At 50.5% G+C, this 24,235-nt stretch overlaps 8 protein-coding genes across 8 annotated transcripts; 2 read left to right on the top strand and 6 right to left on the bottom strand.

Annotated features, from left to right (window-relative positions):
• Positions 1-1,404: 1,404 nt before the first annotated feature.
• N0V96_003086 (uncharacterized protein) lies at positions 1,405-2,303 on the bottom strand (the record flags this gene model as incomplete). The annotated part of the gene is made up of 3 exons (XM_053189756.2): positions 1,405-1,478; positions 1,557-1,958; positions 2,096-2,303. 3 exons carry the CDS (start codon positions 2,301-2,303, stop codon positions 1,405-1,407), a joined length of 684 nt encoding a protein of 227 aa, XP_053052679.1.
• A 223-nt stretch (positions 2,304-2,526) lies between these two features.
• N0V96_003085 (uncharacterized protein) lies at positions 2,527-3,547 on the bottom strand (the record flags this gene model as incomplete). The annotated part of the gene is made up of 3 exons (XM_065756734.1): positions 2,527-2,548; positions 2,581-3,048; positions 3,123-3,547. The coding sequence occupies 3 exons, from the start codon at positions 3,545-3,547 to the stop codon at positions 2,527-2,529; spliced, it is 915 nt and encodes a 304-aa protein (XP_065614501.1).
• A 4,072-nt stretch (positions 3,548-7,619) lies between these two features.
• N0V96_003084 (uncharacterized protein) lies at positions 7,620-8,217 on the bottom strand (the record flags this gene model as incomplete). Its single annotated transcript, XM_053189758.1, has 2 exons — positions 7,620-7,633; positions 7,677-8,217. 2 exons carry the CDS (start codon positions 8,215-8,217, stop codon positions 7,620-7,622), a joined length of 555 nt encoding a protein of 184 aa, XP_053052681.1.
• A 1,799-nt stretch (positions 8,218-10,016) lies between these two features.
• On the top strand, positions 10,017-11,572 carry N0V96_003083 (uncharacterized protein; the record flags this gene model as incomplete). The annotated part of the gene is made up of 2 exons (XM_065756733.1): positions 10,017-10,428; positions 10,929-11,572. 2 exons carry the CDS (start codon positions 10,017-10,019, stop codon positions 11,570-11,572), a joined length of 1,056 nt encoding a protein of 351 aa, XP_065614500.1.
• Positions 11,573-12,309: 737 nt separating this feature from the next.
• On the top strand, positions 12,310-12,699 carry N0V96_003082 (uncharacterized protein; the record flags this gene model as incomplete). Its single annotated transcript, XM_053189760.1, has 1 exon — positions 12,310-12,699. One exon carries the CDS (start codon positions 12,310-12,312, stop codon positions 12,697-12,699), a length of 390 nt encoding a protein of 129 aa, XP_053052683.1.
• Positions 12,700-12,870: 171 nt separating this feature from the next.
• N0V96_003081 (uncharacterized protein) lies at positions 12,871-16,409 on the bottom strand (the record flags this gene model as incomplete). Its single annotated transcript, XM_065756732.1, has 14 exons — positions 12,871-12,982; positions 13,044-13,303; positions 13,361-13,484; positions 13,804-14,239; positions 14,297-14,417; positions 14,475-14,954; positions 15,005-15,265; positions 15,318-15,374; positions 15,428-15,485; positions 15,545-15,584; positions 15,640-15,696; positions 15,751-15,814; positions 15,869-16,201; positions 16,260-16,409. 14 exons carry the CDS (start codon positions 16,407-16,409, stop codon positions 12,871-12,873), a joined length of 2,553 nt encoding a protein of 850 aa, XP_065614499.1.
• Positions 16,410-17,908: 1,499 nt separating this feature from the next.
• On the bottom strand, positions 17,909-19,982 carry JEN1 (Carboxylic acid transporter; the record flags this gene model as incomplete). The annotated part of the gene is made up of 4 exons (XM_053189762.2): positions 17,909-18,907; positions 19,025-19,180; positions 19,507-19,719; positions 19,770-19,982. The coding sequence occupies 4 exons, from the start codon at positions 19,980-19,982 to the stop codon at positions 17,909-17,911; spliced, it is 1,581 nt and encodes a 526-aa protein (XP_053052685.1).
• Positions 19,983-21,493: 1,511 nt separating this feature from the next.
• Positions 21,494-22,273, bottom strand: N0V96_003079 (uncharacterized protein; the record flags this gene model as incomplete). Its single annotated transcript, XM_053189763.2, has 1 exon — positions 21,494-22,273. The coding sequence occupies one exon, from the start codon at positions 22,271-22,273 to the stop codon at positions 21,494-21,496; it is 780 nt and encodes a 259-aa protein (XP_053052686.1).
• Between the last annotated feature and the right edge of the window lie 1,962 nt (positions 22,274-24,235).

Genomic DNA, 24,235 nt, shown 5'->3' with positions numbered 1-24,235 from the left:
TGAAGGATCAATATTCGTTTCACACATACTTTACGCTGTAGATTGAATTCATAGGTGCCGGACCCAATATCGCGACCAACCCCGAAGCCATCGATCTTCACACGCACCTCTCGCTTGTCGTGACACCTGTGCTTGGCTCAGAAGCACGGCCCTACACAGAACTCCTGTTCAATTTTGGATCGAAGCTCTACTCTATACGATCTCTGGACATTCCATTCGCCTTCCAGGTCGATAAATCGACAACTCAAAAGCTGTTGGAACAAGACTGAAAAAAAGCAAAAGCTTGGAACTAGGCACGAGAGAATCTAGAGCTGTTGGTGTCACCTTTACGATCTCAAACCTAGCTTGCTGTGCATTCTCCAAGAGCATAATATACGCATCGAATTGCATAGTTGCCAATCTTATCAGGGATTTCGTAGTCCTTGGTTGAACTCCTAGCTCCCCTACAAATCCCGCATCTGAAATTTGGGTTGCTTGCCGAGTTGGATATGTTCGACTTTTGTATTCCATCGTATCGCCAATGTCGTTTTTACAGTACCACTGGGCGTTGGAAGCAGGGATGGAGGCCATGAAGGGATCGGAGACGGTCGAGTCATAGAAGAAGGCACAGTGCTTGGCTGCGGAGTCTGCAACCAAAGCTGCCAGGATCAAAGTAACCCGATTCTGCATGATTGGGATGAAAATGACAGATCCGCGTGGTGATTAAGAAGTAGGCGGCGAGGGAATAGGGAGGAAGGAAATGGACCGGTTTGGCCAGGAGCGAAAGACTGTGGTGTGATGGACTATGCCACACCTTAATGCCGACCTTAGTCTTCAAAGGATTACCGTGGCAAGATATCGTAGCTGACGTACGCTGACTCAGGATGTCCATTATCGCATCAACCTAGGGAGGATATGATTGTCTTCTCTTCAACATATCTATTAGTGCAACCCTCCGAAAGGAAGAGCAGTCTCATCTACAAGAGTCTGTGACTTAGAAATCACGAGTCAAATCTAATCCACCTAGTATTATACAAGTCCCTAAACAAGTAATGATCGACGAGTATTGAATTGCATTGCTCCGAGGAAGGCATCCAAAGCCATTACTAACTAACTTTCAGCGGCTTTAACCGGAGAAAACAATGCTAGTCATTAGGCCTTCAAAGTATCAAAGTTCACTTGCGCGTGTGAAGCAAGGGAACTGACTTCAAGGTACTCCGTTTTCACGACGGAGTTCATGGGGAGAGCTCGCCCGCCAAGGGCGCAAAACTGGCGACTAGCATAGCACACCCGCCAACTACCTTAGGCTGATATATGCAAGGATGAGATAATTCTTCATTGTACTTAAGTAGCCTTTCCACATGCACTCCTTTGAGAGATGTTTTACGAAAGAGACTGTGCTCAGTAAAGTACTAAGTAGTCTCTTCACTCCTCGGTAGGGCTCAAGGAATATGTCAAGCACCCAATATCCCGCGTTCCAGCAACACCTCCGTTGATACCTGTCGGCTCGAGTTAGAAATGATATGAAGGCCATCCGTTATGCATATGATAAGATCCCGTGGCAACTGCGAACTTACAATCGGTCCAAAGTTGGTAGAATAACTGGCGACATCCAATCGTACCCCCACCCCAAGGTTCCTTGGGATTCTGCTCCGTTACGGCAGGCGAGCACTGCTTTCTCCAAGCCACGGTATACTTCAACTTCGCGGCATTGAAATACTTCGAGTAGTAGATCCGGGTTATTGCCTCATGTCCGGGTGTCACAACGTCAGGTAAGACCTCATTGCACATAGCCTTAAGTCCCTGCTTGACTGTCACTTCGTGGACATCTTTGTGCTTCGGAAAGTCGCCCTCGCTGTTGCAACGCAGCTCCCCTTTGCGAGGGGCCGTGTTGGTGATTTGGTATGAGTATGTCCCGCACCCAGCATCGAATTGGCCCTTTTCGGCCATGACGTTGCCTTCGCCTCCCGTGTGCCCGCCTGAAGTGTTTTAGTCAATGTCTTCTAATGAGGATAGGAAGATGGCATGGACTCACATGTGTTCGCAATTGTTTTGTATGTGTCTAGGCAGCTTTTCTGGCAAGAGCCTGCGTCAAATACCATGTTTGGTTTCCAACCGAGATTTACGATGTAGCCCTTGTACGGGTCGAGTGTGACTGGCGGAGTTCGCGCCTGCAGCTTGGCTTCCTGATTGTTGCCAGTTATGTCGACAACCCATGAAAGCGCTTGTGAAGCCAGGGCGTCGACTTCCTGGCAGAACTTTGCTGCCACGTTGTACTTTGACCCTGCGAATGCATCCCATTGAATCTCAGCAGGTTTATCCATGGCGCAGTTTGGGTTGGCAGATGGGCTCAAAGTCGTTATCGGGATTCTAGTCTCTGCTGGTGGGGGTAACCACGCCTTCGTCGTTACTGTGGTAATGGGCGTTGATGTCTGACTCCCTCCATCGGTTCGGCATCCGGAGACGGCTCCACACGATGTTTCGCAATATTGAAACATAATGCCAACGCCCTCACACGAGGCCTCACATGCAGTAATTCGTGAACATCTAGATATAGTAGTTGCTGTGACTGAGGCGGGTGGTGTGGTGATGATGCCCGACATGAGCTTTTGCTTGATCGGATTCTTGTCCCCTAGGGGTAGGTTTTCAATCAGGGTGTTGTAAGCCATCATGAAAACAACTTCGCCAATGCCCTGCGCGACGCTTTCACCGATATTCATTAGCGGGGCGAAGTCTCTAACAAAATTCGTAACGACAAGGGCGGCATTGGCGACATTTCCAGCTGTGAATGGTAAGGCTGGGGGATTCATGAGAAGGAGGTCTTCCAGTGGGCCACCAGGAGTTGCCATGCCGATGGCCCCTTGAGCACCACATATGGCGGCTCCGAACTGAGCAGCGCGTTTTCCATTGGCATCACTGTCGAATTGCCTGCCATCAAGGCAGTCGGTAGACCTTCGTATAATTTCTTCGAGCCGCTTGGCTAGTCCTTCGTCCATGGTGACCATCAGATCCCCTGGGGTATAACCAGCAATAGCGGTGGCAATGGGCGTGATCAAAGGTGTGGCAGTACTGCATATAGCCTCGTCAGCACAATCCCATGTGTAAGGTAGCATATCTTCAGAGGAGTTTTTCAGGAGACTCACCCTCCTGGTCTGGTTGGATCCGGCACAGGGGTGAGTGTAGCAACGCCCTTCCCTTCTGCAGATAATATGATCGTTTTCGTGTCCGCAAGATCGGCCGCGTTACTAGCCTGCGTATCAGGAATTATACGGTCCGCAAACTGAATGGTTGGCTGCTCGGCATGCTTGAAGCTCCAGGCCGAAAGAAGCAACATAGCAATTGTTGTGAACGCGGAGCCCTTTGACTTGAACGTCTTGGAGAGGAAATGCCCAAAGTGGCGACGTTCGATTTCGGCGTCGATTACAAAGTTGGCTGATTGAATTACCTCTCGTACGTCTTGGTAGCACTTGTCATCAGTCTTTTTGCAGCCGATCAACGTCTTCCGGACTTCGTCCTGAGTATCAGGTGATAGGGCAATATGGAACCCTGCACCCTCTTTGCCCGACATCCAGATCACTTTACCACTGAGACCTGGAAGTTTTCCCTTTGAAGAAACAAGGTATCAGCTTTCTTAGTTGGACCGGGGGACAACAGTGGTACTCACATTTCCTTGATATTGACTGAGTTGTCCAAGATCGAAAACCTTTTCCTCTTGGGCTACAGCCAAGACTGCTGCAATGATGCAAATGAAAAGATAGCGGACGACTGTGGAGCCCATATCAAAGAAATCTCTGGATAGAACCAAGATAAGAAAGCTATTCTTCGCGGTGGGGTTGTGAAGAGAGAGGCTTTCTAGCGATGTTTTACAAAATCCTGGTGGCCCGTCTTCATTGACTAAGGTACCTTCGAGTTCTGAACTCAGAGGAGATGGAAGCGCGGGTATTTATGCCTTTCCCATCTTCCACTGTCTTTAAAATTGAAGACAATTGTCTTTATCCTCGGAAGGACTTCTTCCATACAACCACAGCTTCAAGCCGGTGGTGAGCTGTGGACTTCGGCCTGAAACTTCCGGGCCAATCTGCATGTCGACGAGAGTCGTCCTTGAGGGCCTGCGAAGGGCATCGCTATGTCGGGGGCTTTGGGGCTGCCCCAAAACCCCCACACGATGGGTTTTAAGGATGAAGCTCAATAATCACGATGCAGGACTGTCATTCTGACGTTTTTGTTGGAGTTGTTGGCTGGCGAAGCACGGGCCAAACCCTCAACTTCACATTGGGCTATTTAAGCTGACCCTACCCACCGAGTTTGAGCAATGGTCAGTCGATGGCTGGTACAAAATGGTGCCTGTGCATATCACTGCCTGTTGGGGGCGAATGGTTGGAACCTATTTCTGCTGCATTGCTTGGTATGTACTCATGTCAGTTGATTTCATTTGACTGCTTGCCAACAGTGGCTCATGGGCTAGACCTATATGCCAACCTTAAGTATGTGTCTCTGCAAGTAGCCAATTCGAACGGAGAGATAAATTGCCCAGCTTTGGGGGCCCAACCAAACCGGGAAGGACGAAGCATGGCCCCCATTGCCGGAACCGCGGCCAACGTGCAAGCGGCTTGTTTGGGGTACAAATACGTGGTTGGTGCCCTCACTTCATGTTCCAACACCAGCCTTGTACCCAAACAATAGACCACATCCCAACTTTTCATTTCCCCCCGACACGACCCAAAGACACTTCGCCGCCCAGAGACGGAGATGACGGGCGCCCCCAAACAGAGCTTTATTGAAGCGTGCAGGAACGGCGACTTGCCACTGGCTGAAAGCATTATGCAGGATCACAACGACTTCAAGGCACAGCAGGAGTGTTATGTGTATCCTGACACTTTGATAAAGCACGCCGTTGACGAGGCAGCGTGGAAGAATCACGCGCCTGTTGTCGGCTTCCTACTTGATAACGGAGCTAGTATCACCGATTCAGTTGTTCTTGCGGTATCTAAAAGTCGTGACAAAACGATGTTGGAGGAAATCCTCAAAAGAGGGTTTGACATCAACACAGTGGAGCCAGGCGCGACTTTACTAAGGTGTGTGCCCCCATCGTGCCAGGTTCTGAGGGGCATGATACTCATCTTCTCAAACAGGCTATCCACTGGACATATCGAGTGGATGGAGGTACTGTTACAGCACGGAGCAGACCCCAATGTCAAAGATTCGAGGGGACGGACAGCGCTTCACTCCGCCGTGATCAAGCCATCGTTGCAACCCTGTCAGCTGCTGCTTGACCACGGAGCCACGTTGCCACGAGATATACTTCAGTCTGCGATAGGTTTCAAAGGTGCAAGCATAGAGATGGTTGAATATCTCATTGAAAAGAGGGCTGACCTCAACTATGTCCGAAACATCAAAACAGGCTACAAGATCTGGCAAGGGACCCCTCTACATGTCGCCGCCGGTACCAATCGACTTGACATCGCTCAGCTTCTGTTGAGTGCGGGGGCCGATCCCGGCGTCAAGTATTGGGACGATACGCCGGCCGACACAGCCAAAGAGTTTGACTACATGGAAATGTATAATCTGCTGAAAGCGGATGCAGCCCCTGATGAACTCGCCCCTTGATGGACTGGGTCAAGCGAGATGGAAAGCCTGTTCAACAAGCCCCCGCGAATAAGGATAGAATTGGTCGCCAAGATGGCCTCTGAAGGCCTTTCAAGTTATTTTTGTACGTACCTCATCAGATACTCTGCTTCCGAACCGGAAGGATGTTCTACGACATCTTCTTCGACTTATAAAATACAACACGCATTCTGCTTGAGAGGGCGTGGTTCCGTAATGTGAAATCATCTTTTCATTAACATATTATGATCACAACATTCGAGATTGATCATTGCGGATGTAACTCATATTCTTTGGCATTCTTTGCAAGTCACGACGAGTACATCAACACTCAAAAGCCCACACGCGCAAATATCCTCACCCAACTAAGGATTATCATTGGAAGACCCCATCACTTCAGAATGTCTCCAAACACCTTTGGCCAGCTCTTTTTACCGCTCCTGCTTCTAGTAGCGATGGCAGTAAGCGCTTTTCCATCGGCATGGTCACTTGGTATGTTGTCCGCAAACACTTATTCTGTCACGTTGAATACCTTATCACTCTGGCTGACTTTGATTATTAGATTCTAATGCTATGAGACCATCGTTTGAAGAATGGCCTCGCTCTACCACTCTTCTAGGCAACTTCGAGTCTATCACCCAAACCCGACAGCGCGACGAGGATCAGGATCCCCGAAATACCTGCAACCCATTTTCCATGATTAAAAACATCCATGGGCCTGTTGAGAGGCTTAGTGCTGAAGGACAGAATCTCACCTTGGCTAGAAGAGTCGATATCGCATTTCCTGGTGACAACGTAGACCAGTGGATGATAGCCCAGGTCCGAAAGACGAAACCTATTGTTTGGGAAGTCAGTCCAGGAACCGATGCCAATACAGCAGTTTTCCGAAGGTTTGGCAGGAATTCCTTCAGCCTTGGAACAAACGGCCTGTGTGGGTGCAGTTCACTTTGGATCATCAGCAGAAAAGGGGTTTATGCCACTCACTATTGGGAGAGTATTTCGTTCGCGCCTGAGAAAGAGTGGAGAAACCCAGGCGAAACCAATTCTCAGGTGTTTGAACGTACTGTAATTGACGGTCTCAAAAGCGGCAACGTTGTCAGAGGCAGGAGAATGCAGGCTAGGCTCGATCGAGACGAGATTGCTGACGATTATATCAAGGCCTACCTTGTTCATCCTGAGCGATCATGGCAGCATACCCCCGCCGCAGTTGATGGATATCGATTGCAATGGAACAAGATCAAAGACACAGTAAAGGAAATTATACCGGAACTGGCGCCAGATAACAAGTGGCAAGAGGTCATTTATAACCGATTAGATGACGACGACGAACAGCTATTTGATACTGCCCTGGGTCATGTGGTGTTCCACTTTTCGCCTGATCATGAACAGAAACGGAAGGCTGTTTTGTGGGTTGAGAGACGCAAGGAACCTTACCATGATGATGACTGGGAATAGAGTTGTGGAATAGCTACAGCTAAAGCGAGAATCTGTGAAGTCTAATAACTGGAGGTTCAACACAAACTAGCATGATTGAGATGAAAAGGGGAGAAGGACAAAGTTTGAATACCTGCTACTTATCATCGTGTTTCATTTCATCCTGTCTACCATTTTTATGGGTGGTAGCTTGAGTTCTTCTGCGTTGATTTGTTTCGTCTTTTTGTAATATCTAACGATTCGTTCGTAACAATGACATAGACACGTTCCATCGAAACTAACGACGTTGAACACATATCTCTCAGAACGCGAGCTGAATGACAGCGGTTCCAAACAGTCTCCGGAGCATCTTATTCCGGACAAACTGCCTTATCAGACTAGGGCGCACTACACTGGTGACTGTCTCACAAGCCCTTCTCGTAATCATAATTTGAACCGGGAGCAGAATCTCGGCCAAGATTCAGGGCGCTCAGAGGTTTGGGGGAAGAAATTATAGTGAGTTGCTCTCTTCCTAAGTGAAAGTTTGAACGCCTAAGCAACTACTTTACAGATGAAACTTGCTTATCTGGACCCTATGCCCCTCATTGCCTCCCATTCACTTTCTAGGATTCCATAGCTGATCATGTCATACCATTGTCTATCAAACCAATAAGACTCACGGCTGCGGCCCTCTTCCACGAAACCAAGCTTCTTGTATAAGTGCTGCGCTCGCTCATTGTAAGAGACAGTGCCAAGGTGAACCCGATGGTAGTTCCCATACCGGAAGGCCCAGTCGAGAGCCCAGTTGATGACCTCGGTCCCGTAGCCTCTTCCTTGATACTGTGGTGCTATCGCGATCCCGAGGCCGACTGAGCGGTGATGGGCCATTGCCGGCGGAATGCCACCCCAGCCAATCGCGAGGTATCCTATGGGCTTTGGCGCAGTCGTCTTCGCATCGTCAAATTTCTCGTCGCTGTCGCCTGGGGCATCCGCTGGAAGGCAGACCATGACAGCGAGAACGGATTTGGCCATTTGTTCAACCATCCACTCGCTGTGCTTGCTAGTCCTCGGCATCAGCGCCATTGGGTTGGAGAGGGCGACGATGACTGGGTCATTCTCGATTTGCGTGTGTAAGAACTTCTTATCATCGTCGTTGTTTTCCACGGCTCGGAAAACAAGCCGTTCAGAGCGATAGGCATCGTTCACGCCTCCGGCGAGCATGGTGGTTATCAGAGTGTGCAAGGGGTGTCGTAACGAATATGACTGTTCGAGATAGTTCAGAATGGAAGTAATCACTCTGGGCACTGCTCAAAGTCTCAAATATCAAGTGATTGTGCAATAATTGAGCGACTTGTTACCGTTACTTCTGCAGGTTGATACTTAGGGTTGTGAGGGGATTCCTTACTAATGCCTCTAAGGAGTCCGAGTGGCCCTATCACGGGCTACTAAGCTTACGTTCAAGCTGACGTCTAGCCCCGACAAAAGTCCCGTTAACGCATGACGGTGAGCCCCTCTTCCCATTTCCCCACCCAAAATGTACTGCGAATTTTGAACATAACGCTTGGGGCTTATCTCGAAAGATTCCTGCGCGCTCATAGTCTTTTGTTGTTGAAGTTACACATTATTAACTAACCGTCTGAAGGGCTCATGCGTCCTTGTGTAGTGACGAAGGCAGTGAAACCTCTGTGTATCGAATAAAGGCGAGGGACAATATAGCAGAAAAGTTCCATGCATAAAATATTTCCGAAAATTTCGAGTTGTCTCAGGGTTTGTCACTGATTGACATTTGGCGTCGCCTTCTCCCGAGGTATCATCGTAGAAAGAGGGCATACTCACCTACCATTCGAGTGACAGTTCGGAACTGGAAGATTTGTGTTTCATGTGCCGAAAAGAGTTTGCATAAATGCTGTATGACTGGACTGCTGCTTGATACCTTTCCCAAAGTCACTAGTTTTCCCAGTGAATATGTTCTACGGTGTCAACCAAGGGCCTCTTTCTGGGGCGGGAACCCAAAGCTTCTTAATAGACTTGGACCAAGCTGTCAGTGTATACTAGTTTACGTAAGAGATGAAAGCTCTACTGAACAGTTTCGCACGCAAAAGCTATTGTTATCGGTCAATTCTGGCAAAAAAGTTCTCGTTCATAAGTAAGACCAACCTTGCGTTTCCATAGCATACATACTGAAAATGAAGGCTATTTGAGGCTATGACTTCCTTTTAAGTCCCTTAAAATCGTTCTGATTATAAGATTTCTCTGTATTATGTGAAGTTGGGATCCCTTAATATACTGAAGTCGTCACCCCTTCAATGCCGACATATGGAACAGAAGTGGGGGCAAGGCGACGTGGATGGCGTGGCAAAACTAATTGAAGACATGCGTATTGTTTTAGAGGCTTTCATTCAATACTGAACCGTTCCTATTCTCGGTTTGGAGAACGTGCAGTCCTGGATTCCAGTGCGTATCCAATTTCATCACCTTGATACTGGTCCAATAACACAAATTGAGAACTTGACCTCTGTGCTGTTGGACTCGTTGCACCCTATGCCGGCTGCCTGTGAACTACTTATGTGTTCACAACGTGAGGATAAATGAATCTATCTGTCACGTACGAGTCAATATCTAGAAAGCGGTGACAAGTTGCATACCCTAGCATTCGGTGGCGTCTGGCACTCATACCGTCCGGACATTAGGCCTATCTCCACACCAACCACATCCGGCCTCCGAAATGTCCGAGACCGAGTTGGAGGTTTTTCGTCACAGGCCGTAAACCTCGTCGCTCTTCGCGTTTATTCTTCTAGATCATGAGCGCGAGGTCTAGCAACAAGCGCATGTTTCTGTTCAGTCCATTTCCTCGTCTTGGTGTGACAGCAGTGGCCCCGAGAAGCCCTTCATCGCGTAGCTGATTATCGCCCAGATATGGCCGATGGGATGGGGAATAAGTAGTCACCAGGCTCCTCGGACATCAGTATGCGGCAGCGATATTTGCTTCCCCGCCTATCTCCATACTTAGATTTAATATCATGACTGTCTCGTCAATTAAGATTTTGTTGAAGAACGGCGTGCTTCTTATTCATGGAGACGACGGCAAAGTCAATCCGCAGCGGTCGGATATTCTCATCGAGGGAGACACGATTTCCGAAATCGGCACAACCGTCAGGACAACCGGCGAGGATGTCAAAGTGTTAGACTGCGAGAACAAAATCATATCTCCAGGCTTTATAAGCACACATCATCACGTCTGGCAAACCGCGCTCAAGGGCCGCCATGTCGACCACACTCTACTTGAATACTTGCCGCGAGGAAACTTCATTGGGTCATTGTTCACCACCGAAGACGCATTTTGGGGTGAACTTGGTGGCGCACTTGAAGCTATTGATGGCGGGACCACGACCATTGTGGACCACTCCAGTCTGAACGTTGGCTCAGAATTCCGTAAGACCCTTGCTCGATATAAGTCTAGCCATTAGTTGACACTAAAAACCAGCCCCTACGATGCTTCAGGCGCTTGTAACCTCTGGGATTCGCTCTGTCTACTGCTATTGCGTTCCAAGGACGACCAGCTGGAGCCCGTTCTCTACAGTAGATGACTATACATCTTCACATGTTCTCGAAAACTGGAAATCTCTGGCGAGTAAGGGACCATACGGAGACGGCCGAGTGCAGCTTGGTTTCGCGGTGGACAACTTGTATCAGTCGCCTGACCAAATGAAGCACCTCTACTCAGAGCTTCGGGAACGCAAACGCGAAAGTTATTACATCACACGGTGCCGGCGGTCTAGCCTTTGGCAATGGCCCTTCTGTCCTCCAGATCCTCAACAACCACAACTTGCTAGGCTCAGATATACTGATCTCTCACGCCAACTTTCCAAAGAATGGCGACGCAGAGTTTGTCAAACAGCACAACGTCTACATATCTGCTACACCCAACACAGAGCTTCAGATGGGGTGGCCGCCAGTCGCCCTTCAGCCTGAGTTTGAAGCAAATTCCAGCCTCGGGGTTGATTGCCACAGCTGTGGCAGCAGCTTCATGCCTAGCCAGATGCGACTCGGCCTGCAATATGCCCGGATTGAAAGACAAGAGAATCTTCGAAGACAGGGCAAGTGGAGCCGACATGTCGGACCGTCGGCTGAGCAAGTCTTCAACCTCGCTACAATTGGCGGTGCAAAGGCGATTGGCATGGCGGGCGAGGTTGGCCAGATCCGCGTTGGAGCAAGGGCAGACCTGGTGGTATTCAGCACCGACAGCCCCTCTATGCTTCCTGCTGCTGAAGAGGACCCCATTGCAGCCGTGGTTCTGCATTCGAGTGAGAGAGATGTGGAGATGGTTATTGTTGGAGGCGTGATTCGGAAGGAAAATGGCAAATTACTACCGGTGTCAGTCACTAGTCAAGTGGAAGGAGCCAGTGACCTCGGTCTTCACGAGAAAAGCATCACATGGAAGGATGTTGCCAAGAACTTGATTGAGAGTCGGAAGAGATTGAATAAGAAGGCAGAAGGGATTGACATGACGGCGGTGGAAGAGACCATCATGGACAATTTCTACATGAACCGGATAGATATGCTTGAGCAGTCATGAAAACATGCAGTTGACGACACGCAAGCACTTGAGTATTCGACGGTCGTGACTTCAGTACCTTTTCAACTTTGACTTAAATCTCTATATGTCGTACAGATGGAATGAAGCTCGAAATGTTGACTGCGTCTAAGAGGAACCGATACCATGGCTGGGGAGCTCTAAGTAATCCAGGCAGTTTGGGCACTTTCTTACCCGGTATGGGTTTTTAAGACGACCACCGGCTATCGAAGCAAATCGGCGCTCGAACTTCGTCATGACTGAAGTCGAATCCCGGCTACACGGCTCCTGAAGTAGCCATGACTCGAATCATGGAGCAGTAAGTCGTGACGGAGTTAGTTACCACCACGCGGAGTTACCACTCAAGATGCGGGGGAGCTGTCAGCCAACCCCACCTCGGCCGATCTCCGCCGCATTCTAAAGCGCCCGTGTCTATTCCGGTTGCCTTTAATACCGAGTCATCTGGGTAGAGGTATTTGCTTGCGTCTAGGAGCGGATAAGGCCATTTGATGTATCTTGTTCTCGGTACAGCTCGGGTTGAGTTCTGCTGCTCAAGATCAGATTAAAGACCTCGCATGATGTCCTCTCGGTTCCACTTGCCATGAAATACCAACATAGCGGAGACTTAATGGCGTGATTATAACTAGCGCACCCACCGCCAGCTTGGAGCAGAGACCTCCTCATCTTCAACCCTCCAGCGTCAACTTACACCAGCGAAATACTACCAAACAATCGCCAACATGCCGGAGTCCAAAGTCATTCCGGCCTCGGCCACACCAGTGGCAAAGCCAACGGCTACTTTTACCGGCGATGTTTACATGGAGCTCATCAACCGCGACGAGAACGCCGCCATCGCAAACGTCACCTTTACCCCATGCGCTCGGACGCATTGGCACACCCACGTCGGAGGACAGATGATCAGAGTGCTGGCTGGCAGCGGATGGGTTTGCGACAAGGGTGGCGAGGCTAAGCGAATCAAGGCTGGAGACACTGTCTGGGCTCCCCCGGGCACAACTCACTGGCACGGCGCCGACGATGGAAGCATTATGACGCATTTTGTTGTCGGCATTGGAGAAACGAAGTGGCATGAGGCTGTCACGGATGAGGATTACAAGAAGCGGTCGGAATGAGTTTCGCAAGTGTGAGTTTTGAGAGGCTTCATCTTAAGAGCTCTCTGCAGAGTTCCAGTCTGACAACTGAATATCTAGGGGGATGCTTGCACACAAAATACATAGATAGGACCAGTTCTCACTGGAATTCTGCATGTAGCTTCTCAAAACAACTCGTTTGCTATGCTTCGCCTATCCTCGTCTCTCGTATTTGCCAGTAACTTGGATCTGCGGTGTTTGGAAAATATCCCAGTTATCAGCAGCCGCAGGGTTTCCGAAAGGCTTCAGCGTGGCGAATCGCATGCTATCCAGAACTATTGTCAGCCCAGCTCTTATCAAAAGCACAAGGGTTCATCATGACTTACGTGTAGTTTCCGAGTTCAATCTGGCTTCCGTTGCCAAGTTTCCCGAACCACCAGAACTCGTGATACGACGCCTGAGTCTGAGCATTGCGGTACAGATCAACTTGAGGGTAGGTCCAGGTGTCATCAGGGTCATAACGAGTGGGGTCAAAGTACGACGCACTGCCTGCTACGACGTGGCTGGTGGCTGGGCCAATGTAGCCGTTGTGGCCGGGGACGGGCGGATATTCCCATTGTCTATCGGTCCAACCAGCTTCGTAAATCTTGACACAGGTCAGCAGCTATTCTTACGTCCAACTGAATGTTGTGATAAGACTTACATCCCATCGGACCTCCTTGCTGCCCCAAATGAGCTTTGAGTAGATGATAGGGAAATCGGCGACGGATGGGTCGAGATTGAAAGAGTACACACTGGCCACGGTCAGCTTATTCTTGCCCCGGGCTCTGAACACGTCCACTTACTAGTCTCTCTGCGTGGTGAAGGGGTACGAAGGACGATAGATCGGGCTAATCTCGGCCTTCAGGTTCGCACCGAGGCCTTTAATGGAGTCAATCTAGTTGTCAGAGTCTAATATCACCGCGGAATCTCACCTAGGTAGGGCACGGAAAGTTGTTCTCCGTTATTTGCGGAGACTATGACCTTTCCGCTGTAGATCGGCAGAGCAGAAGAGTTCCAGTCAAGGCCGTCTGGGTTGGGAAAGTTGACACTTTACTCAATCAGGTCCCTGCAATATGGAATGTAATTTCACAATGTGCATCTTACCTGACAGTCTTGCTCTCACCCGGTTTCAAAGTGAAGTCTCTCGGCAAAGACACCTCCACAGGGAGACTCTTGGGCGTTAACTCCGTAAAGCTCTTCAGTCTTTTCTCGCCACCCCAGGGTGTGACGAATGGGTACCATCCAAGGATTTCCACTCCCGCGGCAGCTTCGTACGAGAGCTTGTAGCTCACATCCTTGGCACCATTGTTAGTTACAGTCACGTCGTGGTAACGGCTGAAGTAGTGGGTATCATTGAGGGCGATCTTCTCAAAGGCAATGTCGGTGGTGTAGTTGACAATCTTGAAGGCGTTAACGAGGCCGTTGCCAACTTGGGCCACCGATGCGGAGAAGCCGTAGTCGGTAGCGGTTCCGTCGGACCAGGGAAGAGAGGTTCCACTGGCGATGATTCTTTGGTGCAGTGTCTTGGCGAAGCCCTTGCCTAGATAATGCACGATCAGCTACTATTCAGACATTAAGGCTGATTGGGAGGACTAACCGTGTACAGACCGGCCGCCGTGGGCGCTGATGAAGAGGGCAGCCACACCGGCTACGTAAGGTGTGGCCATCGAGGTACCGGAGAGCAACGCATACATGTCATCAAGATAGGTGCTGAAGATCTAAGGCGATGTCAGAATGCCCAGCAGGGAGACTTTTAGGCTGGTAAAGAGACTGACTTGACCACCAGGAGCAGCAATATCAGGCTTGATATCGAGGTCGTTTGAAGCACCCCAGGAAGTGAAAGTGTTGGGCCGACCACCTGCCGGGTATTCCAAGCCAACAACCTGCTCGGGATTGAGTGAAAAGTCCGCGGTGACATTGCCGCCGGCTTGAACCGTCTCAATGATAGCCTTGCCAAGTGCGGCAGTGATGAGGGCAATCAAACCAACATCGTCATCGGTTCCGGGAGTAATGATGGGGTTTTCGTTGTTGTAGAACAAGATGTACTCGGCACCAAGGGCAACCAAATTGGCTTGCTTAGTTGCGAAAGTGCAAGTGCCTCTTCTCACCAAGGGAACGACGCCCTTGAGGCTGCGCGTGCCGTTGGGGTAGGGTTCGCAGCCGTCCGCAGGATCAGTAATGTCAAAGTTGAGAGGAACGACTGGCCAGTCAAGTATATCGGATGAGAAGTAGTAGGTCGAAGGCAAGTATCCAGCCTGTCTAGTGTCAGAGACCATGCCATGTGATCCACGAACGAAGATCGTACCTTAACAGTCTCGGTGTTTCCATCGAGGACTGATGTCAGCTCAAAGGGCGAGGCCGGATACTTCTCGGTCTCTACGGAGGCGACGGCGAGAACATTCTTGCCGGAGGAGCCACTGCTTCCGAAGAAGGCACCGGCAGCGCCAGAGTTGCCATTAGCGATCGTGACTACGACTCCCTCGTCTACCAAGCGAGAAGCGATCTCAGCCCACGCATTCGTAGACCAGCCACCTGGACCGCCGATACTGGCAGTGATGATGTCAACCTGTTTTTTATCAGTGCTTGCTTGCTTCTCTCAAGGTCTAAAGGACGCTTACGCCGTCGGAGTAGGCTCGGAGGAAAGCCTCGATGAGAGTAGCATCGTCCGTCGCGTCCTGCCGCAAATCAGAAAAGATCATGCCTGCAGTGGTTCAAATGTCAAGCTCACCAGTTGAGCGAAGACCTTGTATGAGTAAAGCGAAGCCTCAGGGGCAACTCCGCTCCAGCTGTGAGAAAAAGCCATTAGTCTCTTTTGCGGCGGCAAAAGATTTCTTCACGGCCTTACAAGTCATTCTTTCCAGCAATGATTCCCGCAACATGGGTTCCTGTGCGGTGGTCAGATTCCGCTTTTGTACCAAAGATTGTTAGGCGTTCTCCTACCATGTCCAAGCTGGTCCAGCGGATCATCATCTGGAGTCTTGTCTTCGTAGGGCCAGACTACGCATGCTCGTCAGAATCTCTTCATATTTCGCACTTGAGCCTGAGACTTACTTCCATTGCCGACGAGATCGTAACCACCGGCAACCTTGAAACCCGGGCCGAAGCCACCTCCGAGCTGAAGGGTGTTTAGCACTCCAAGATAACTCGACGGATGATAAGAGTGACTTACGGCTGGATGCGTGTACCAAGTTCCAGAGTCAACAACTCCGACTTTGACTCCCTGCCCGAATATGCCCTTGTCGTGCAGCTTGCTCACACCGGTCGTATTGTGCGGGCTGTAGTTACCAGCGGCAGCCTCCTCAATCGACTTGAGGCCCTCAACGGGGGACAAGCTGACACGGGTATTCTGCCAGACGCGAGCAACACCAGCTAGGTTCTGGAGACTATCAATGTTGTGGGTGTCGGTCTCAATGCTGGCGCCGGAGAATATGTCGCTCTCAAAATTCTTGACGACCTTAATGTCGGCCTGGAGGGCAACGTCGCGACGAGCTTTGGCTGATCCCTATAGTTGAATATTAGTCCAGGCTTCTGAACTCCCGAGTCGAGTTGCATTTACATACTGAGGTATACTCGATTATGTAGCTCTTCGCAATAGGAACAGTAGCGTTGTTGATCTCATCTGCAACCTCTGGAGCTTGACGAGTAGCGAAAGACTGTGCACTCCCAAGAACGGGAAGCGCAAGGAGACTGGCAATACTCAGCAGATGCATTATGAGGGTTCACTCAAGATAGTGCGCCACTTGAAGCTCTGTCTCTTGATTAACAAAAATCAAACCGGTGGGATGAAGCTCTTATAACTATGACTTATTGACGGCTCTGGTGACATTCACCTCGCCTCTACCGAAATCCGGCTGCTACTCTTTGTTGCAGCGTTACATTGCCGATACGGCCATGGGCGTAGAGATTCCTGGCGATATCGCCATTGTTGTTGGAATGAGCTTCCTTCTTGGGATGGCTAATATGCCAGGGTCGCACGCGGTATCGGACGATGGTGCAGCGCTGACGTTGACAATCACACAGTCTTTTTTTAAACTTCGCAGTCATCACCAACCTTCTGGTTGTAGGAAGTTCTCATGATAGACAATAAGAAACACATTGATCCCCTAAAGTGCGTAGCATCTCGTATCCAAAGGCAACTATGAGCATGCCATTCGAAGCGTATTTTAGGAACGTCGATCATGAACCTCTGTCGTGTTAAACAGCAAACAAGAGAGCTGTTTTGTGAGAATTGAGGGGTAAACCCGTTTTGTAGTGATTGATGCTACCCAAGAGAGGCTGCCAAGACGCTACCCCTGGAAGAACAAGGTGCATTTGATGGCAAATCGCAAGTCGAAATCTCGCAAATCTCGTGTTGCGCTCTCCCCGATAACGACCAACTGCGTGACTTGGAAAACGCGCTGTTCGGTCGCTGATTGCGCGAGATGGCACCATTCCTAGTCCAGAGTGCGATTAGGCTGATGGCATGTAATGCAGCTGGGGTTTAAATGAACTGCATAGACCCATGGGCGCAAGATGTCAGAGCGAAGGGCTGAAAGTGAGCTCAGGCTTGGTAAGTATCCGTCATCAGGCGCCTGCGGGCTGCAGGTTCCTGCATATTCTTCTATCAATCACCTCGTGTTCGACCTGCGCATGCGACCCAACTATTGAGATTGGTATCTTGGCCGAAGAAACGGGTTCGGATGCAGCGGCCGAGTCCTCTTCTGGGAAAGGAGCGATTGCTTTGAAGTCGGCTGAACGGCTTCGCGGTTTCTTGGCCTTTTCCGAGAAATGTTAGAGTACAACAGTGAGGTAATCACCAATACGGTGAGTGCATGTAAAGCATCCAATGCGGATAAGCATAAATGTCATCGAAGTGAATTCGGCAGAAAGGCCGGATCAGGATCCACTCTACCGGGATTGAAGCCGGGAAAGGCCCCGGGCGGGAGATTCGCGCAATACCCGCAGCTGAAGTAAATCTGGACGAGCCGGTCCGATTGCGACAAACTCAAATGTTTCTCGTCAACAGTTTACGAAACCAGCCTCTTGCTGGGTGAGGAAGTCTCACTTACCGTGAGGTATGAGACAGAGTTTACCAAGACCAAGGACGTCTACTGAAAGTTCTCTTCAATGCAGACGTCTCAACGGACTCAGATTTTAGCGCGAAATTGAATTATCAGATTATCTCAACTACAATTTGAGCTACAGCGTGACTTCGTACTGAAGTTTGAGCTTATTCCCGGTGAGTAGCCGACTTCTCTTGGTGTCCCAATTCCTCATCACTGTGCGCAAGGTGGCCGGTTCGTCCCTCGCGATTGTGAAGCTCATCCTCCATCATCTCATCCCCAGCAACCTCTCTCATATCCGAATCATCAGCCACATCAAAGCTGCGTCGTAGGTGTTCAGGACCGATAAAGGTCAACAACAACACATAGGCAAATACACAGCCCATGAAGATGCAGATAACTTTGCCATAGTCGTAGCGCTTCGTCGTGCCCTTCGGTGTAAGAGGGAAGTTCTCGCCGAGGCGGGACTCAATGGTGGAACTAGCCGACGAGACGAGATTACCGAGCTGGTAGGACGTGCCGACCACAAAAGTGCGGAACGCGCCGGGGCTGAGTTCCATGAGGTGGATGGGGATGACGCCCCAGGCACCCTGCACGCAGAACTGCTCAAAGAAGGCGGCAGCCATGACGGCCTCGGTCGTGACAAAGGTGTAGGGATACAGCAAAGCACCGCCCACGACGCAGCAAACCATGATGCTGAAACGCCGACCGAAAATCTGACTGCAGTAACCGACAGTCGTGCCACCTAGCATGGCTCCCAGGTTCGCGACGACCTGCGTGACAGTGACCATGTCGGCATTGAAGTTGAATTGGTTCGTTAGCATGGTGGGATAGAGATCCTGGCTGCCGTGCGACATAAAGTTGAACCCAGCCATGAGGAGGACCAGGTAGGTCAAGAGCAACCAGTGTCTGCGCAGAGCCACTTTACCCTCCTTCAAAAAGGTCGAGGTGACGCTCGTGTGCCCAGCCTCCTCAGCGCGTCGGCCGGCCGCCTCGCGGATGCGCTTGTGCTCGATGAACGTGTCGGTCTCGGGCAGCATCAGACGGAATGCGATGAAGAGGACCGGCGGACCGGCTCCGAACCAGAAGAGTGGTCGCCAGCCGTGCGGGGTCGTGTTGACCAGCCCTCGGGCAAAGGCCGCAGCCAGTAGGTATCCAAAAGCGTACTGATCGGCAGAGAAAAAGGTTAGTCTTGTGATGCGACCAACTGAAGGATTCGGGCAAGCGTTGGTGGCTTGGGGGATGATGGTTGGTTAACTTGGGTTTCGGGAATTGAGACTTACACCTTGTTGTAAGACGCCGGACATCATTCCGCGTGTCTCTGCTGGGAGGTCTTCAAGGGCTGTTGCTGCCGCGTTACCGTACAGACCGCCCATGGCGACTCCGAAGAGGGCGCGACATGCTAGGAATTGCTCGTAAGTTTGGCAGAAGCCAGTGCCCTGCGGAAATCGGCTTGTTAGCTTGCAATACCAAAACAACAAAGATGGCGCAGAACAAAGAGCGGATGCTGATGTCACCACTGCCATACATAGCACTAGCATCCAGGTGACTGAACAACATCGACCAAGAGAGAGAGGAAGACAAGCCTGGGGGAGAAGAGCGGGTTTGTGGAGGGGGGCAGGGATTCCCCAACGGCGCAGCCAAGACGGGAGAGGGGAGAGGGGAAAGCTTGTCTGGCGCCGGCCAGGCTCGGCACATAATTGCCGGTTGAAGCCAATCAAAGTAGCGCCGTTAGAGAGAATAGATGACGAGTAATTTATCATACCAGTTCGAGGATTATGAAGAGGAGGTTGTTCACGATGAAGGGCCATTTTCTGCCGAAGCGATCGGCTGCGATACCGAAGAGGATGGACCCAACAGATCGGAACATGAGCACCAATGTGATTCCCCAGGTGATGTCGGTCTTGGACTTGTTGAAAGTCTCGGAGAGTTCGGTGATGGTGAGGGAGACGGTGAAGAAATCGAAGGCGTCCCAGGTCTGTTTAGAAGGGTAAGCAAAGCCTGACACAGACGAGGATGAAGGCATACCCAGGCAGCAAAGGCGACAGCAAAAAAAGCCCATTGCCTTCCGTTGATCATCTTCACGAGCCTCAACGGATTCGGCGCGCTCAGCATAGGCGGCTTGAGGGTGGTAAAGCGTGTACCGAGATAGCGGCGGACGGACATGCCGTGCCATGGCTCTTGGTCCCCATGATGTTCGATGTGAGGGCTCTCAGGTTCGACGTGTGTTTTATCGTCCATGATGAGCTGTTGGTTCCAGTCGCAAAGCAGATTGAGTAGTTGGAGGTCAAGTTCCTTTCACCCAGCAGAAGTTCCTACGGCACCGCAGCGGTCTTATACGAACAACGAGGCCTGTCGACGGCATAACCCCGTGAGCACTAATTCAAGAGCGGGGTTATCCATGAAATAAAAACACCTAGAATGATGTAGGGTCGACGAGGGTCGACACCAGTCCGGGGAGGGTGGATGCCGTCCTTCATGTTGGGGGACACAGGGGAGGGCTGGAGAGTTTGGCCAACACATGGGGATAGCACGGTGTTTAGATTCGGAGCACACAACTAAGAACCGAAAAGGCCCGCTAATCAAGTTGCCAGATAGTGTCCTCGCTCATTGGTAATCGTCTGCAAGACACTGGCCAACAACGTTTCTTCTTACCCTGAAACCAGCAGAGATATCTGACAAAAGCCTATTGTGAGCTCTTGAATACGCCGAAGTCTGGCCGCATAATTCACCTGTTAAGTGACAGCTTCCCCAACCGAGCGTCGTCACCCCCAAATGAGACGAACCCTGGGCAGCAAAACGATGGGATATCAGAAATTGTGCGTACTTATCGTTGTGACCGTGACATCACATCGAAAAAGGCCAAGACGGCAATGGCAAGCGTGCAGCACACCCTTAGGGGGAAACAAACCCACACACCCCTCTCTCTCACTCCCCGGCTGCCGCTGCTAACCACACAGGACGAGAATGATTCTCCTCAAAGACCCTACGCACTAAGAAGCACAGGACCCGCCCCCATGGGCAAACCCCAGCCGCCATTGGCTTGGAATTAGCTTATCTGCTCTTAGCAACGGTCCCAAGCTCCACTCGCTCAGGGACCGGACGGTCGCTAACTTTGCACAATATACTGGGCGTCAGTTAGCGTTCGCCGGGCCCGTAAGCACCACGACAATTTGAGGTTCTCCTCTCGTATTTACGTGTCAAATTGAAGATTGACATGATTCTGTGGCGGATCTCATACTATCAAAGAGCTATCCACTCCTATTGTTCTAGAAGCTCTCGGAGGTGTCCCGCGCCATCGGCGCCGAGATCGGCAGAGACACACCGGCGCTGGGGGGTTTGAGTGGGGTTGGCTGCCAGATTGTGGGATTTCGGCGTTCCTTCCTGTCCTAACTCATTGAATTTCGAGCACGCCAAGCTCTTTGCGAAGTTCGATACCCCCTGACCGGACTATTGGCGTTTCTTTGGGAGTCACATAGCCGCGGAGCCGCGTTTGCGGCTCGGACGAGCGGCCGGGGAGTCGCCGGCCATTGCTACGCTGTCTTCGGGAGAATCCCGATCGTCAATATTCGCCGAGTAGCCAAGATCAGAGAAGCACACGCCGCAGTGCTACGGTACCATCAATTGAACCCTTAAGCTCTCCAAATTTAGGATCAATCAGTCACATCATGCCAAAAGCGACGTTCTCAGTCATATTGGATTAGGTATCATGGACCAAGCCATATCTGCTAGTGTGAATTGACCACGCTAATTTAGGCGAAGGGAATCTTAATTCCAGTCTCCTCCTCAAGCAATTTCAACAGCTGGTTTTGTCTCTTCTCCTCCTTTGTGAAAGGGGCGGGAGTATCTTCCTGTCCGGGAGGCTTGAAGTACTTTCCAGTAACATCTCCACCACCAGTTCCCTCCGCCAGCAGAACGTAACTTGCCACTCCATCCTCTGCCTTTTCAGGTGCGCTGGAACCTCCCATCTTGGTAGGCACCCAACCAGGATCAACCGAGTTACTCTTCACATCCGGCCACAGACGAGCGACGGCGTTGGCCAACGTCGTGACGTGCAGCTTTGAGTCGCAATACGCCTGCGTCTCATTCCACCCTCCCTCTCCGCGCTCGCGCCACGTCGGGTCATTGAAGCTGGTGTCGCCATTTTTGTGCAAACCGGAAGAGATGTAAACGATCCTCTTGGGTTTGTTGATCAAGGACGTGAGGATGTAGGGCGCAAAGACGTTGACAGCAGTCAAGCTTGGCAGTCCGAGATCGGTCTTGCGGTAAGGCCCGCGGTAGAGGCCGGCGTTGTGGATGACGACGTCAAATGTTCCCAGATTGTTGGCGTCCTCGGCGAGCTTCTTGACCTCTGCAATCTTGGAGAGGTCGCCGATGAGGACTGTCTCGGCGCCTGGTACGGCCGTCTTTGCATCTTCGGCTCGTTGCGCGTTGCGGGCGTGAATGACGACTTGATGGCCGTTCTTGAGGAGGGTGCGGGCGGCGACTGCGCCTAGGCCGTCAGAAGAGCCTGTGATGAGGATTCGAGCCATTTTTTTTTTCGATAACAGATGAATTGATTTGTCTGTAGAGATGAATGTGGTTGATGTGATACTGAACAGGACGCAGTTGTAAAGGCTCAGAAGGCAATTATTCCGCTGAGTAATCGAGCAAGCGGACTGGAAGGTTAAATCCGCGCATCATCAATAATCGCGAGTCGCGAGCGGGGGTCCGGGTTCGGGCGTAAACTGTGGGGTTAGGATTTCGAAGATGATCGAAGGATGTGAGACTCAATCACGTCATCCCGTTGTTGAAATAATTACGGATTTCATCAAAGATTTGAACAATCCAAACCGGCACTCTTTGTGTCTGACATTATGAATGGAATCGAAGTCATCGGACAAGATGTCTGAAAATGGACAGATATATGTTCAATCGCTTGATCAAAGCTTGAGAAATGATGAATGCCGAATTTTGCGTAAACACACGGTCAATTTCTTCTCCTATCCCGCCCTCTTGTAACCGTACTTCCGGCGCACATTCTTAACTGAAATTTTCCCGGTAATGATTCCTGGACTCATTGCGGTAGGAAACATTCGCTATCATGTCACGACATTCAACGTATTATCTTGCGGGAGGTGGAGCTTGATGTTTTACCTTGGCCCTTTCTTCATTGTTAATGCGATAGTATCAGAATAAGACAGACTTACATTTCTGGCTTTGAAGGCTTTGAAATTACCACTTCCATCATTTGCAGTCGATTCGATGTGATTATTATGTTTACATGGTCTAAAGATTTCATCAATGGGGTGAGTGAGTGAATTATTGCTCTTCGCGTCGAGATAACGAATATTGGCATGGCTTTGTCAAGATCCGAGTGTTATCTCGACCAATAACACAAGAAGCAGTGGTATGCCCTTCTTCTGTCATGTGAATGAGTTTCATGGTGGGCGGTCCCGTGTGCAGTGCCGTCTTCTGTACCTGTGTAAATCGCATGAGGAGTCGCTTCGCGCCATCGAGATAAATTCCTGGGAGTATGCTTCACTTAATGGCTTCCTTAAATGTAGGGATGTGTCGAACGAAGGTACGGGTAGTGTGATTGCTGGTTTATGGCCTGAACCGGACAAGTAATATGCAGGTGGGCGACAGTCCCTAGTATACACTTAATGCTCGGAGAGGCCCTGTGAACCACTGTTGGGCCCTTTAGTTCAACAGAATGTTCATGTGAGGGATATCAAAAAGTTTGATATTGTCGGCGCCTGTGGGATCATTCGGTGTTGTCGACGTCCAAGTGCCGGGCTTTCTTGAGTCAGTGACCTGAACAGCACTTCGGGGAAGTAAAGAACACTAGTCGCCGTCAAGTCAGTCCATATTTGCCTTCGCAGGGCCATCCATACAAATAACTATCCTCCATCACCCCTCTTCAACGCAACTCGCCAGGGCCTAATCGAGATGAAGAAGCGCATCGCATGGTGCTGTTTCTGATTCATAATTGCTCTTTTGTTTTCTTCGTGTGACTAGGATCGACTCGAAATTCCCATCGTTGACCCAAGGAATGGAATTCAGTAAGGACGTTGAAACATAGCTTTCGCCTGGCAGGCTACATAGGACAAGATGCTCTGCGTCTCTCTGTGGGAATGCGAGTAGGAGGTCGGTTAAAGGGTGGTCATGGACATAGTCGGTGATTGAATTAAGGCTGCGCAAGTTATGGGGACATTGCAGCAGCCCGGCAAGAGAAAGCTTGAGATCGTTTGATCACGGGAGTCGCTTTAGTTCAGATCGAGCTGTGATTACAATGAATCGGGAAAGCTGTCCGAAGCGTTTGCGTCTCAGAGAGCCCAATGCCTAGAGCTCCGGAAGACTAAAGTAGAGAAATCCCACGATCGTGGTGTCGGTCATGGAGACAGAAAGAGTTAGCTCGGCTCTTAGGGAGTTGTAGGGGTAGATCGAGGTGAACCGTAACATAGGGCGGATTTATAATCCACGGTTGGGCCATTGGCGGTGATGATTGTACG

This window comes from Colletotrichum fioriniae (genome assembly GCF_027942845.1).
Source record: "Colletotrichum fioriniae strain IMI 355084 chromosome Unknown scaffold_3, whole genome shotgun sequence".
NCBI classification, from domain to species: domain Eukaryota; kingdom Fungi; phylum Ascomycota; class Sordariomycetes; order Glomerellales; family Glomerellaceae; genus Colletotrichum; species Colletotrichum fioriniae.
This window is presented reverse-complemented; position numbering and strand designations above follow the sequence as displayed.